Source organism: Apostichopus japonicus, chromosome 8 (assembly GCF_037975245.1).
Source record: "Apostichopus japonicus isolate 1M-3 chromosome 8, ASM3797524v1, whole genome shotgun sequence".
Taxonomy (NCBI): Eukaryota; Metazoa; Echinodermata; class Holothuroidea; order Aspidochirotida; family Stichopodidae; genus Apostichopus; species Apostichopus japonicus.
Genome location: NC_092568.1, coordinates 37165161 through 37182180, shown reverse-complemented (window position 1 = coordinate 37182180; position 17020 = coordinate 37165161). Strand labels below are relative to the sequence as shown.

The following is a 17020-nucleotide window of genomic DNA, read 5'->3' as shown; positions in this document are numbered from 1 at the left end:
CGACTCACATTTCCACACAGTATCTGTAGAAATGTGTTTTCCTCTTAATACAACAGTTGGTCGAGATTCGGAAGATGCACTAAATCTTACGAGTGCAAGACTCCATGAAAAAGCCTTTGAAGTTTTTCATCTCAGTCAGAGATATGCAATTAGCAGAATGTTAAAACCTTGGCAGAGTAAAATGATGATGATAATTGCTATCTGAAGTCATTTATAATAATATTCACCATCTGCTATTAAAGAAATTGTTGTACGCCTGCAGTTACATGTTTGCTTTGCAAAAGTGAACTGTTCTTCTCAAGGTTTTGAAATACCTGTGATGACTTTGACCAGTCAAACAAAATTAACCTAAAACCTAAAATGTCTTATTGAAATTTGAAAAATATATGATACAATAAATGTCAAAAATGTGGAATTGTATGATTTCAATACATTCCATTTTCTGTCAACTTCATATCCCAAACAGGAGGCAGACTCATATTTTCAAACTCCTGATGGTTCGTTAAAGAAGGCAGTGTGACACATATGAATGTTTTATTAAGTGAATGAACTTTATAATGTAGTGGGTTTTTTGTTACATGTGAAGTGGTATGAAAAGAGGATATACCAGTGGTGAGTGATCTTTCAACTTGAAGGTGAGATGAACCAAAAGCCCTGACTACATGTGGATCTCAAACTAAGAACATGGATACGGCGAGCCCTAATACCTTGAACAAGGCTAAACCAGCTAATGTTAAATGTTAATGTTAAATGTGACCTTGAACAAGGCTAAACCAGCTAATGTTAAAACTCCTCATAAGGCTCTAGTCAATGAACCTTGTTGACAAAAGAGGTGTGAATAGAAAGTTGCATTTCAAAATACCATTCTAACTTCTCCCTTTCCCATTAATACATCCCTACAGTCTTGCCACCACACTATTCCTATAGAAACAAACACTGACTCATACTTTGTATTAGTGTGCAGTATTGCTTTGCACTTCACTATAATGTAATGCACTATAAATGTTCTGTAATATGTGTTGTATTGCATTGCATTGTAGTGAATTGCATGTATAGCTTTGTATTGCATTGCAGCTAGTGCATTGTATTGTACTGTCTTGTTATGCAGTGTGCTGTACTGCATTGCATCACATTGCATCCTTTGAATTGCAGTATACTTCACTGTATCACATTGTCCATCCATATAGTCCTGCCACCACACTATTCCAACAGATACATACACTGACTCATACTGTATATTAGTGTGCAGTATTGCTTTACGCTACACTATTGTACTGCACTATAAATGTTCTGTAATGTGTTGTATTGCATTGCATTGTACTGTAGTGAATTGAATAGTAAAGAATTGCATTGCATTGCAGCTAGTGCATTGTATTATATAGCATTGTATCACATTGCATTGTAGTGAATTGTATAGCTTAACATTGTATTGTATTGCATTGCAGGCTGTAGCTAGTGCATTGTATTGTATAGCACTGTACTACATTGCATCTAGTGCATTGTATTGTATAGCATTGTACTACATTGCATCTAGTTCATTGCATTGTATAGATTTTGTACTGTATTGCATAGCATTGTATTGTATATATATATTGTACTGTATTGCATACATTGTAGCATTGTATTGCAATGCACCTAGTACATTATATTTAGTACATTGTATTGTACTGTACTGAGCTGAACTGTTCTGTATTATATAACACTGTACTGTATTGTTATGTACTGTGCTGTACTGCATTGCATCACATTGCATCCTTTGTATTGCAGTATACTTCACTGTATCACATTGTCCATCCCTACAGATACATACACTGACTAATACTGTGTATTAGTTGCACTGACTACACTATATACTGCACTATATGTTTTGTAATGTTTTATTACATTGCATTGAAGTGAATTGTATAGTAATGTATAGCATTGCATTGCAGCTAGTGCATTGTATTGTATAGCATTGCATTGCGACTAGTGCATTGTATTGTATAGGATTTTATTGTATTGTATCTAGTGCAATGCATAGCAATGTATTGTATAGCATTGTATTGTATTGCAGTACATTGTATTGTATAGCATTTTAATGCATTCCATCTAGTGCATTGCATTGTATAGCATTGTATTGTATCTTGTGCATTGCATAGCAATGTATTGTATTGCATCTAGTGCATTGTATTGTAGTACAATATTGTACTGTACTGAGCTGTTCTGTATTGTACTGTAATATATAGCACTGTACTGTATTGTTATGTACTGTACTGTACTGCATTGCATTACATCACACTGCATCCTTTGTATTGCATTATACTTCACTGTAATTGTCTTGAATTGAACTGCATGGTTACTGTACTACACTATTGACCAATGCAAATTGTACATGCTCTTCTGTTGTTCGATTTTCTATTGCATTGTACTACTTTGCATTTGCACTGTGTTGCATGGTACCCTAAAATTTGTCTTGTATTGTACCATTTACTGTATGCTCCTTTTTTACAACCTCTTTATCTATAATGAATTTAGGTCTACCGGCAAAAATAGTAAAAGCTAAAAATATCTGACAAATAACCTATTTTTCCTTTGACTGTATTTCAGTTAAATTTTGAGTCTTTTTGAAGTTGGGAAAATGCAAAATAATTCCTTTTTGTATGACCATTACTACCACATTATTTTTTTAATTCCCTTTGAGTCCTTCAACTGAAATAAACTGCAAGCTCAGGCTGCTCAACAAACAAAGAGTAATATGAATGTTGGAAAAAACAACAACAAATCAACATTGTGAGTGAAATGTTACAATGATTCAAAAAGTTGAGAAAGCAAAATGAAAGAAAAAGAACTGAATTAACATTTAACACTGTCAACAAAACACACTGGACTTGAACAATCACGAAACACATAAATGGTCAGAGATGTAATGTAATAAAATATATAACACATACAGATATGCAGAATAACATTCAGAACAAAGCCAAATGTTGTATGAAAACCACCAAATCATACCTCGTGGATCAAGATTTTTCAGGTTTAGCAATTCTTCTGGAGGAGAAATAAAAGTAAACATGCTCTCAGGATGGATGAAGATGACTGCAACAAGCATAGTCCATAAATTATGAAATACCATTAAAAAAGACAAAAATTTCCGACCCCTACATGCAGACATATATATATGGCTTATATGCCCTTTACAACTTGCATGATACGTGATGACATTCTAGCAAAAAAACTCCAAAGCTTATTAGTTGCGGTATTTATAAACAGTTCTTTCCGGATAAATTTTTGATGATGTATGGAATTATAAGAAAATAAACATCACATCTATGAGACAGGATTATTCCAAGATATTATAACAGTCATGTATTGTTGTAAGTGAACAATACCTGGGGACCAATTAAGGAAGTTCAAGCTGGTGAGGGATTCCAAAACTTACTGGATTGGATATTTACGAGTGACAAGCTTACCTGTATCCCCACAACCTTAGCACTCTTGTTTTACTGTGCCTAGAATGAACTGGTAACCTTTTAACACTGTGCGCCCTCTATGACTAGCCCCTACGGTCAATGCCCTTCCTACAGTACTTATGAGAAGTACCCAAAGTGCCTATATCCTTTGTGTTTTGTTTGGATTATTTTTTGACTTAATTCCAAGATATTATAAGTCATGTACTGAGGTGTCGCGCAACCGGTACCTGAACAAACAAACATACAACAGAGAAGTGGACAACACACACAGAGGGAGAGAAAATGCAATCTGAAATTGTATGAAAATAAAAGGATACTTATGAGTGCTTCTTGGAACAGCGAAGAAAGAAGGTTTCAGCAGTCGAATTATCCAAAGATGAATTCCAAAAACGCAAAATACAGTTGTATAAACTACAAGCCAAAAATTTGCGGAATAAATGTGTAGTAACTTCCGGGGTGGTAGATACAGAAGGAGGAGTTAGTGGGCATTGGCCAGGGAGCGAAGGCGCAGGGCTAAAACGTTTCCAATTATGTAGTTAGGTAGATAGGAAAGTGCAATTGTGGAGTGGGAGACAAGTAAGAGCGGAACGAAGTAAATCCCGATGTCACTTACCTCCCCTAAGATGCACTTTTGTACAGCAGTGTAACTAGCCTAGCCTTACAGAGGGTCATTGGGGATACAGTACACAATTGTGGATAGGGTAAGAAAGGAGTGACGTAAATATAGCATATGTTTATTGTAGAGTATTTAGTTCTATTTTAATCAATTATCCCTCATGTAATTTTCTATAATAAAGCTAACACCACAGATAATCTTCCAGGGGAGGCAGAAAGAGGGTTTATAACTCCAACTTATGACTATCTAAGATTTATCATCTTCTCCATGCTTTCAAACTATCCGATCCGTTAGGTTGAACTACAGCAGGTCACTAAACAAAGTATGTACAAAAGGCTGGATCTCTACAATACATTTAATGGTATCCTTAAGAATTGATTTTAGCAAGTCAGGACATCAACACTTGTACGTTTAGCAAATGCCTAAATCTGGTTATTTTAAAGTTTCATCTTGCCACCTGGAGATAATGGCTTTAGACTCTGCAAAACACAAGTCTAATGGTTCCTATATCAATTCCCAGAATGAACCTAACCACACAAACCTACAATTTTAGACTTGAACACCATGCTTGAACGATTCAACTCTTTTCAAATTTATCAAGGCCAACACACCCTGATGCTATCAGTATGATCTGATATAACAGTATTAATAGTAGTGTGGGTACCATTAATACTCAGTACACATTTTATACATGTCACATAATTAGTATTGGTCTGCTGCTACTACTGCACTCCCCTCAATACAGTTTAAGTTCAACTACGATGGTGGTCATATTACCCGAGCTGCAAAATGACTCATCAAGTAAAGTCTTGTATTTAACCTGGAGCAATTTCATCATGCCTAGGATGAGACAGTGTGGACTGCATGGGCTAGTGGCACGGCTCTATATATGAACTGTCTGTGCACTTAACTCTTCCTTGACGACCATTAAGAGATGATAATAGATACCTTGGTATGTCTCTAGGGATATATATCCCTCACCAGATCCAACTACAGTAACCGCATCGCAATTTATCATTTGTGCGAGAGGTACTGTACGGACTCTATCCATGTGACAGATCTGATGACATTTGAAATGACTGCCAGAGACTGGTCAAGATGTATTAAAAATTTCTAGACCAAGACCAGATGTTGGTTACATTACACTGTGTAACGATGATATGTTCGCATATGTACAAGTCTTAGCCAGCAACAGAGTGAACATGTCTAGACAATTCAGATGACGATATGCAAATACTACAGGTATATTAGAATTACATCAAAGGGAAAGTGTTGATCAATGTTTCCTTGACAGGCAATAATTTAATGTTTATATTTTGAGCAGCCTTGGGATGCATGCATTTCCCAGCTGATTGAACAAACTCGTCTACATGAAAATATATTATCTTAGCTTTAATGCTTTTTGACTGGCCGTATTAGTCACTTTTCTAGCATTTTGCTGTGCAACTCCATACACAATTATTCCCTGTAATGAATGGTGTCATCTTAACTCTACAAAATGATTCTTATACCTGTACATTATACGAGTAATATTGTCAAAGAAAAAGTGATTTACTATTTTTCCTGCCCTCTCATTTTGCTTTTTCTTAGCTTCACAATCTATCTATCACTGTACACTAGTTACAGATGATGGTTGAGTTGGACAGTTTGTAGCTCCTTCATGATCAAATCAAATATGAAATCTTTCAACTAACTCTGATTACCATCTCATCGGAATGAACTGACCGTATTGTAGACAAGTGCATTATGGGAATTATGTCTTATATTACATATACAGTATAAGTAGTTGTTGGTTTAACAGGAAATGATTTCATGTTTTTAACTTCCAATTTGAGAAGCAGTCTTAACAGCTCTAATTTTTTCTCTTATAAAATACAACATGGTTCCTGTGAGCAAAAACTGCTATGTACACGTTTGCATTTGTTTAGCAATTTGACCATTTTTGCAAAGCATTTTGCTGTGCAATATACCAGATAAATTATTCCATGCTGCAAAGGAAATATGCTTCATAAATTTGAGTGCATCATTTCTTGAAGGAAGGGCTAACTATGAGTTTCTGTAAATGATGATGCAGTCACTGCATGGTTGTATGCAGTTGAACCAGACGGGAAGCTATCATAAAACCAGCTCCTTGAAGCATTTAAAATGATGGAGTCACGGCATGGTTGTATGCAGTTGACCCAGACGGGAAGCTATCATAAAACCAGCTCCTTGAAGCATTTAAATGATGATGCAGTCACTGCATGGTTGTATGACAGTTGAACCAGACGGGAAGCTATCATAAAACCAGCTCCTTGAAGCATTTAAATGATGATGCAGTCACTACATGGTTGTATGCAGTTGAACCAGACGGGAAGCTATCATAAAACCAGCTCCTTGAAGCATTTAAATGATGATGCAGTCACTCACTACATGGTTGTATGCAGTTGAACCAAGTAGGAAGCTATCATAGATGCAGCTCCTTTAAGCGTTCAGCAATAAATTGGTCCTCACCTGGTAGAGGAAGCTGATGATCTGAATAGAATCACTGCTACAGTAAGTACCCGAGGCAGAGTACTATTGATACCAAATCTCTGACCTACCAATTAGACCTTCATGAGAGATCTGAGGATATGATGGGTTAATACAGAGTAATGTTGTCAAATACATATTAGGAAGCACTGTACATAGCTGATTGCTAATTGAACAAGTGTACCCAACACTGGCATAATGCTTGTAGAACTAATTTAATCATGAAAATTATGTAATGTAAGTCCCAATAATTTGATAGGTTTGGCTGTTTACATAATGATAATACTGTGCTAATGTATGTGACATTTTAGCATTGGGGACCCATAGTTCACCTTTTCTGAACAAAAACCAATTCCAAATAATGATCACTTTCTTTGATTCCAAATCTAAGACCATTCTCAAGGTCCTGGAGAACTGTGAATTTGTATCCATTCAAATCTGCTTAATAACTTTGTATTGAAGTAGCATTTTGTGTTTGCTTTCTGGTTTACAGTAATTTTCACAAAATAGAGTTCATTTTTACAACGTGAGTGGAATATTGATTAACCAGAATGCAAAATGCATTGAGGTTTCGATGACTTTAATGCACTAGACTTCTGCTTGTTAGTATAACCAGAACTAGCTGTTACAATAACACTATGACATGCTAACACAGGTCAGTCTACTGTACGTGGTTATACACACCTCCATCAAAAGCAATAGGGTTCTTGTACTCAATGTTATGAATCCACACACCAAGTATTACAAAACCAAACCAAATCTCTTAATAACTTCGCACATTAGGGTTGCAGAGGAGTCCACTTATGGACAAGTTAGATTGGAATATGCCCACGAAACTTCAAAGAATCAACTTGAAAGAAGCTGATACAGGTCACTGGAGGTCAACCTGAGGTCAAAGTCACCCAAATGCAGTTCGACCATTGTATTACAATAGCGTAACTCTCAACCCTGTCAGTGGTAGTTTCACAAGTTATCGGGAAAAAACACATTTTGACCCATAAATGACCTTTGGTGACCTTGGATCACATCACGGTTATTTTGGAAAATGTGTCCCTACTTCATTCACAACTTGTCCTAATATACCAGCCATGTCAGACTTTGTGACTAGAAGTTGTTGCAAAAATTAGCAAAGTTGGGAGTTTTTGACACATAATCAACCTTGAATGACCTTGGATGACCTAATGGTTTTTATCAAAAATGTTCCTCTTGATGATGTGCACTCTGTCCTAAAATCCCAACCTTGATGGACATTTAGTTCTCACGTTATTGCAAAAATACTAGTTTTTGACCCCTAATTGACCTTTGTTGACCTTGGACCATATTACCGTTATGTTTTGAAATGATCCCTTACCCCATTCACAACTAGTCCCAAAATATCAACCATGTCGGACCCGTCAATGGTAGTTTCACAAGTTATTGAGAAAAAAACACATTTTGACCCATAAATGACCTTTGGTGACCTTGGATCACATCACGGTTATTTTTGAAAATGTGTCCCTACTCCATTCACAACTTGTCCTAATATACCAGCCATGTCAGACTTCGTGACTAGAAGTTGTTGCAAAAATTAGCATAAGTTGGGAGTTTTTTGCACATACTCAACCTTGAATGACCTTGAATGACCTAATGTTTTTATCAAAAATTTTCCCCTTGATGATGTGCACTCTGTCCTAAAATCCCAACCTTGAGGGACATTTGGTTCTCACGTTATTGCAAAAATACTAGTTTTAACCCCTAATTGACCTTTGCTGACCTTGGATCATATTACCGTTATGTTTTGAAATGATCCCTTACCCCATTCACAACTAGTCCCAAAATATCAACCATGTCGGACCCTGTCAGTGGTAGTTTCACAAGTTATTGAGGGAAAAAAACACATTTTGACCCATAAATGACCTTTGGTGACCTTGGATCACATCACGGTTATTTTGGAAAATGTGTCTCTACTCCATTCACAACTTGTCCTAATTTACCAGCCATGTCAGACTTCGTGACTAGAAGTTGTTGCAAAAATTAGCATAAGTTGGGAGTTTTTGGCACATAATCAACCTTGAATGACCTTGGATGACCTGATGGTTTTTATCAAAAATGTTTCTCTTGATAAGGTGCACTATGTCCTAAAATTTGTTTGGCCTACAATGTACACACATAATGTTATTGCTAGAAATGTATCAAAACCAACCTTTGGCCCCTCATAACTTGAGAACTGGGTGTCCGATTGAAGCGGGAGTTGGTTTCCTATATTCAGCACAAAAAGCTCTATCATATGTCAGCAATTTTTTAAACTTATCTTTGTTCCATTTTGTTTTGCCCCGTATCTCCTAAAATGAGCATATTTTTTTAAGATTTGACCTTTGACCTTTTGACCTCGCAGTCAGATGTAGTTTGACACGCTGATTCCAAAAAGCAACATGACAAGTCTGTGCGACCATCCTAACTGTACTTATTAAAAAACAAAAACATTGACCTCTGATAACTTCGCACACGAAGGTCGCACAGGGGTCAACTATGGACCATTTTGATCGGAAGGTACCTTTGAGATCCGATTATGGCCACGAAAATTCAAATAACCCAAAAAACTGATAAAGGTCACCGGAGGTCAACCTGAGGTCAAAGGTCACCTAGATGCGGGTCGACTCCCTGATTACAATAGCGCAACTCCCAACCTTCACGGACATTTGGTTCTCAAGTTATTGCAAAAATACTAGTTTTTGACCCCTGATTGACCTTTGTTGACCTTGGATTACATGACCGTTATGTTTTGAAATGATCCCTTACCCCATTCACAACTGGTCCCAAAATATCAACCATGTCGGATTCTGTCAATGGGAGTTATTGCTTGTTTTAATATTTTGGTTTTTGGCCTCTAACTGACCTTTGGTGACCTTCACAGGCAACACAAAAAATAGGGCACATCTACTCAATGTGGTACTCATATACACCAAATATTAGATTGGTCCAAGCTTCCCTTCTTGAGATACCGTGTTTACAAGCCAGGCGTCACACACACACACACACACATACATACATACATACATACACACATACACACACTCTCCGCCTGCATGAATGCATAGGTTACGATTTCATCGAAACCAAAAATTACTGTTAGACACTGAACCATACACATCCTAGCTTTTTATTCATTCGAGGATCTCTAGTTCATTGATTATTCACTGATTTCCATTAAATTCTGATAAATCTGTCATCCCAACTCTTTTCATGTACAAATAGGTACAAATATTTAGTTTTAATCACATACATACACACACACACCACTCCAATGAATACACTGATTCCATTTACCAATGTATTGACTACAGTATTTGGAATAAATTTAATCAGTTTAAATGCTTAAGCACAGCTCTTTAATACGGGATTTGTATTTTTAAACGATCCATTCTTTGACGTGATGAATCGAAGTCACGACACTGTGCATACAGTATTACATCATGTATTACTGTACGGCATTAACGTCAGCAATTTTAATTACCTCATCAAACTGAATGATGAATAAATTTACATACATGATAGTGCAGCAACGGGTACAAGTAAGACCGCAAATCTGCTCTAAACGTAACGTTTAAATTAACTACGGTATGTGTACTGCAGCAAAGTAGTACATACAGTAGCTGAGGTATTTAATGTAGTAACTGCTCAGTAACAAGTCCAGAGGAACTTTCTATGAATGGATCAATCATTTACATAGAAAGCCAATAATTCTCTTTCCTGCTACATCCTCTTATAGTTAATCCCCCATGTTTAACTCCTTCAATATTTTTCTCTTTAAATAATAGATTTCTTGATATAAGACTCTCTGCCAACCAACTACTGTACATCATCATGTACACAAACTACTGCTGTGTCTCGAGAAAGACGATACACATATATATGCATTTGTCTTTCAGATTCCTTATTATGAGCCTGACTCTTTTTTTCTTACTAACAAGCATTCTAAATCAAATTTGTCCGACCTTTGGGTTTGTTTCCAGAACGCAAACCAACATACCCCGAGGTGTACTGTACATATTAAGCTGAAACATTGTTAGCCAAACTACACAGCTTCGTCATCGAACGTACGCGAGATGCACGCCTTGCACCAGTGTGACCTCTTCCTAACAGAACTGGCGAATAGACCTGGGATTACAGATGCAGTTCCAGAGGAGAGATTGTAGATAGATAATTAATCAACAACATCCCGATAGAAGCCGAGGTGATGGAGTGGACAATGCCAGATGAGCATGCATTAGTGTATGTACAATAATATTGTACAAGTCACCTTTGAGACTTGAATGGAACGTCATTTATAGCGGTTTCTTGTGTGCGTGGTGATGTGTCCCAGTGATATTTTTGACAGTTTGATTTAGTGCATGCTGTAATTAATGGTGTGTCCTACTAGCTAGTAAATTACACAGCAAGCCAGCATTTGCGTTTTGTGACTTTTAGGCCGGCTTTTTTGAGAGGAAAAGAAAAAAACTAGTTCTGGAAATTGATGTACTGTCTATATAGAAGGATTCCGTTTGAAGATTAAATGCTTGTAAAACAAGAATTGTCGAATTTGACCACAAATACAAAATCTTATGGTGGTCTTTTCTTTCCTAAAGGCAAACAACTCAAGCATATATTAATATTTTCTGTGTCACATTTTTAATGCTAATAGCTTTTCTGAGACAATCAGGATTATATATGGGAATGCAAAAATAATCAGCCTACCATTAAGTATTCCATATTTATTACCGAAATTCACAATCAATCATTCAGCTTTGGCATCACTTGAAACACATTTAACTCTCACTTCACGAAAGATCATTCACTCATCCTGTCAGCCAGTCACATGACACAAGCTAGCACTCTGAATAAGACATGGAAAAAAACTGCGCTAATGATAACGGGCAAATAAATAATTCATGATTAATGATCAAATTTGCAAACAGATCAGAGACTAGAATTACTCAACCACAAGAGGCAGATCAAGATTGTTGCTCTTACCCTGGTTAAAATTCCCTATCCCTCCTTCCCATATCCCCTCCCTCCCCACCCCCTACTGTATATGGGGAGGAATAGATCTTACTTGTCACAATTTCAACCAGGTAGAGAGGGGATCACTCCACCAGGCGCGTAGCCAGGAATTTGCCAAGGGAGGGGCGAAACTGTAGATTCGGCATTGCAAACTTTCTAAGCGTAGCGCCACCATGGTTGGCGCAAAGCGTACAAGAACATTTTGGCTGAAAATGCCTCCCAGATCGCTGGAAATGGCACTTCCCAGGCCTTGTAAGTTGCATCTTAGCATTTTCTCTTTTGAAAATACTAGCGATATCATAAAAACATTAAAGAAATTTTAAAAAAATATGCTCAAGGGGGGGGGCGGCTGCCCCCTTGGCCCCCCCCCTTTGGCTACGTGCCTGCACTCCACCTACTGTTGTAGATTATGTACAGGCATTTAAAAGTCTGGCTTTTGAATTTTCCTTTTTCCCATTACAAACAAAAAGAAGGCACTGGCAATTTTCTGCCAATAGACATTAACAACCTAAGCTTATAATGGTAACTCGGTTAACAATCGTCAGTTGGATACCTGACACAAGCCTTGTGTAAAGTTCTGCATATTTATAATCAGCAACTATTATTAGCCAGCTATCAATAATAGCATACAATAACTGATGTATGTGATGTAATTCAGGAAAAAGGAGTCCTGGCATTCTTTAGCAAATGGCTAACACTTATACTCCAGGGTCTGATGTACATCTGCATCAGATGAACATACTTTTAAAGTCTTGTTGGGAATAGGCCAATATATATAGCAACACTTGTTATGTTTAATGTAATACACTAATGACTTGAACCTTACAACAATACCTGCTTCTTACACCTAAATATGGAAGGCAAGGATGTATCCTTGACAATTCTTACAAAAGGAAACTTTTCATCAATTTAATTTATATATATATTAATGAAGTGACAATCTGGATGCCTTAATTCCTTAGAGAACTGCCTTGAAACAGATTTTACCAACTGTGAGTGCTAAAGATGAAGAAGCTGTGGAAGGAGACCACTGTACAATACAAGCTTTGTTATGCAAATGAGGCAAGGATTGGTGGTCTTGTGTGCCAATATTTGCTTAAATTTAGCTCCTAATGTTATGTAACTTTGTGCGATATTTTTCTTCTGCCTGCAAAGTTCTGAATAAACTTGACACACAAAAAAGGGGGAATTACATATCAGCTTTTGCATCATCGCAAAATTGCTATGCAAAATTGGAAAGATGCATAGCAGGTTTTTTATTATTTTTTACACAGGTACCATAATATTTTATAAGAGACAAATTTCAGAGCCTTCAAAATTCAAAACACTAAAGTATCCTGTTAAATGTCCCTGATTTATTGTAGGCATTACCTTACATTGTTTCTTAATGCCATGTGGCAATGATTCAATGATAAACCACTGACATAATTTACAAACATCATTGAAACAAAACCTTGTCAACATTGTGGGTCTTCCTCACCTCCACCCTTGCCCACTCCATCCCCCTCCTCTTATCACTGACTTTTTCTTTGCGACATCCAATATGATAATTTCTGACCTTTCCTATACAACATACGATGTATTTGCCTCAAAATTCATCTGATTTTACAAAGCTAGGTTTTTATCATGCTTTTGAGGGCTAGCATCAATAAATTACTAGAATCTGAAATACTGACAAATCAGACAATGCACCAAATTTCAACCGAAAACACTTTCCATGTTTCAAACTTTTAAGAAATCAATAGTTCCAAAACATAACCTATATTTCATGGCCTAGTTAGCTGATATCTGCGTCCTTCTTGAGTGTTGGACTTTATTTTCGAGATCGAAAACTTCTCAGAACAGTGTAAATACAGCCAAGAGGCAGAGGATGCCAGGGCTCTCTGTTGAAGGCTACAGTAAATGTATTCAAATAGGAAACAAGGTTTATAGAGTTCTCTGTGTATCTACTGTAAATAATGGGCACAGTACAGTATGCATTTAGCTGTTCAGTTTGTAGGACCGACTACAGTGTATATAGCAAGACGTTTTTTTTTTTACTTACATTTTGCTACATCTTTGTTTGCCAGAGACTATAGCACTTGACAGATAACTGGCATCTTACTATACAAGGTGACCTCATTATATCTGTTTTGGAATATTGTTCAACTTCATATTTCATATAAATGGATTAACATTTTAGCATTATACGAGGGATATATCAGCCTACAGGACAACACTGAATTAGCACAATTTTAATAACTGTTCTTCCAAAAATGAATAATGCTCTAAAACTAGAAAATCACACAAAGAAAAGTGGGAAAATTTGTTAAAGGTCATTTGGTCGTCTGACAAGACCAAATTTCCGTTGGGAGTGGGACGACCAAAATTGGCATATGACTACTTGTTTACATTAAAATTCAGAATATGGTAAGAAAATGATAAATTGGTATCCTCCCAAATTTGGTATTCTATTTCCAAACCTACACATCTCTCCCAATGTACATATTGTTCACTTGTTAATTTTGAGCTATGTACATCTTTTGCAGACAACCAAGTTCACTGTTCCGACAGCCAAAAAAGTCCAAACAGCGAAAAAGTACGGCCTTCAAAATTTGCCCTGCAAAGGATAACAAGTCCAGGTGTACAAATCTTAGTTTGACCTCAGATGTGTCTGTTTTGTCCATTAATGTCCATTCAGTGATCCGGCTAAATCCACACCACTATATAACTGAAGAATGACCAATAAACCATCTGGTAGTCAATGTGCCAATTCTTGATACAGTAGGACAGAGATACTGTAAGTACAGCGAATAACTTCCGAGGCATTGTATCAAAAAATTCTATGCAAAATGTAGGGAAATTTGCTATATGAGTACAAAGATGTAGTATTGTAGTGCTCAGATTTATGTACACACAGCATGCAGGAACCATACAGTAGTATTTTGTGAGAGAAAATTCACATACTTCAAAACTGCAACACCAATTTTGAACCCTAATTTACTTGAAATACCCAAATATCTGTCGGAGCAACTACTGTACTCAGACTGAGACACTGTCTGTGGGAATTTCTGGGTATAATTTTAGTGTTCACATATGCACAACTGTTCACACATGACTTGTGAAATGGGATAGGTCAAAAGGTATTTTGGAGGGGTTAAACTTACTGGTTTGGGTAATGAGAGAAGATACTTAGGTATGTATGTTAGATGTGGAAAGTGCATCAGTAAACTGAAGACAGGTAAGCGAGGAGCAAAATCAATTACAACTTTCAATGATACTTTTGTCAGCATATTAATGTTGAATTACTTTCTCTCCAACTTTTGCTGTCTCTTCATGACGACATGTAGGACAACTCTCATTTCTTTTAAGGTATCCAGCAACCATTCACAGACTCACAGCCAGCTGTCACATTTCCATAATTTAAAACCTGCTGCACTGTCCCAAGTCAATAACAGTAACACCAACAGTGTTATCATTTTCACGTTTACCATACTAGGATACTGGTTGTTACGACATGGTGTGTGTCTGCGGTAATGCCATTCATAGTTCATATGTATGCAAGAGAGTGCACATTCAGTACATGCACTGTAAGCATTCAAGCAAGATTTAGAAACTTGATGATTACTGGTGAAAATAACATGTGACGAGTTGTAACAGGTGGAAATATTAACAGACTCATTATAACTTAAGAAATATGAAAGCAAATATATGGAACTGTGAAAGATTCATGCTATAGACTATTCAATGAAGTAATTGGGGGAATTGCTGTTTATCACACTGTTACAGCTACTGTACTTACCATCCCTACTACCACACCCCACCCTATTTCATCCCCACCCCATCTCCCATTCCACCTACTTCCTCCCGAAATATTAAAAAAAGGAAAAAATGGTAAATCTTCTGAGCGCTGCATCTCAAAGTCTGTTATATCACTAGAGATTCATACTGTAACTAGTACAGTTAGTACACTGTACTCACTGTACACAGTGAATTTGACAGCTACACTGACCCTGTTCAACCAATCTCGTTTCTACCAGGCTGCTAAACAAGAACTTATCCCAATCAAACCCAACCAGTAAAAGGCTTAAGCAACAATGTATGCAATGAAGGCCCTCACTCAATTGTCTTCCTTGGGTACCTATCTCCCACCCCCCCATCCCCCACACCCATCCCCACCACAGAAACATGATCAAGTTCTCTTCAAAGGCAGCAGTATGTTCCCCCACACTACTTAGTACAACTGCATGCAAAGTGAGAGTGGACTCAAATCTAAAGTGTGTAATATACATGCTGCACAATGAACCTAGAAACAGAACACTGTTGTCCACACTCGATCCACAGTGAATCTTGCCTTACTGTTGTACATATTCCTGTTCAATTATACATAATTGCCACCCTACTGAAGACGAGGCTTCAAAATTAATCCAATCAGCTCAATGTCTTTGTGCTGCAACGTAATTGGAGGTGACAACCATGAGGGAGAACTAGACTAGAGGCAACACTGGCAAATACGACATTGAGAAGCCCCAGACTTGGCATTATCACAATATGGCTAACCTACAGTATGGTACTGTAATGTATAAAGAGAATCTTGGCAGGCCAAAATTAATCCACTGAATGAGAGAGACAAATATCAACAATTTATAGATCTGAATGCATATTACTGCAAACACACTACACAGCCAAGGGGTACATCAACATTTGCAAGATTCGGGGTTTGCGCAATGGTAGATGACAGTGTAGAGTTTTGTTTCATTAGGAAACAGCTTACACAGGTACGCTGAAATGTAAAAATTTCTCCAACAATCAAGTACTGGCACTAACTAGAAGAAGCATTGTCAAAGATGTTTTTCCATTTTACTTGGATAACAAGTGAAACTTTCAATTGAAACTGCGATGCCTGTGAGCTAAGAAAGCTAATTCGCTAAATTGTTTCCTGACACAATCCAGCAATCAGCACGCTTTCCATATTTCATAGCCGTAGGTGCATTAACGTACTGCGACTAAGGACAGTAAACAAAGTACTGTAGTTTTAATTGTTTAATTAAAAGAAAATTTGATCTTAATATTCTGATTGCAGTTAAGCAGATTGGGTAAAGTTAGCAAACTTGAAACTGCTCATATTTCATAAAGAGTGTAAGAATACTTTTGGTTACTACAACCAATGTGCATCACCTTGCATTTATCAATATTGAAGAAGCATTTGCCATCCCTGAGAACAGGAGAAAACCACATCCAAATCCATTTGAAATTTATCAAAATCACTTTTGGAAGAGACCTCAGAGTACAGTTTGGTGTCATCAGCAAATTTCTTGGCTGTACACAAAATAACTCCATCAATGCCAATTTTATAGGCAACAAACAACAAGGGACCCAACACAGACCCCTGTGGGACCCCACTAGTATTGTCCAGCCAAGAAGAAGTGCTCACAGCCTTTAACTA

General features: G+C 37.0%; 1 protein-coding gene across 2 annotated transcripts in view; it reads right to left on the bottom strand.

Moving 5' to 3' along the window:
• LOC139971850 (reticulon-3-A-like) overlaps positions 1 to 17020 on the bottom strand; it is a 54874-nt gene that overhangs the window by 35483 nt on the left and 2371 nt on the right. The window contains exon 2 of one of the 2 annotated variants that reach the window (XM_071978623.1): positions 2992 to 3027. The exons of the other annotated variant lie outside the window; for it this stretch is intronic. Coding sequence (XP_071834724.1) covers positions 2992 to 3027 — 36 coding nt within the window. The remainder of the gene's footprint in view (positions 1 to 2991; positions 3028 to 17020) is intronic. 2 annotated transcript variants of the gene reach the window in all.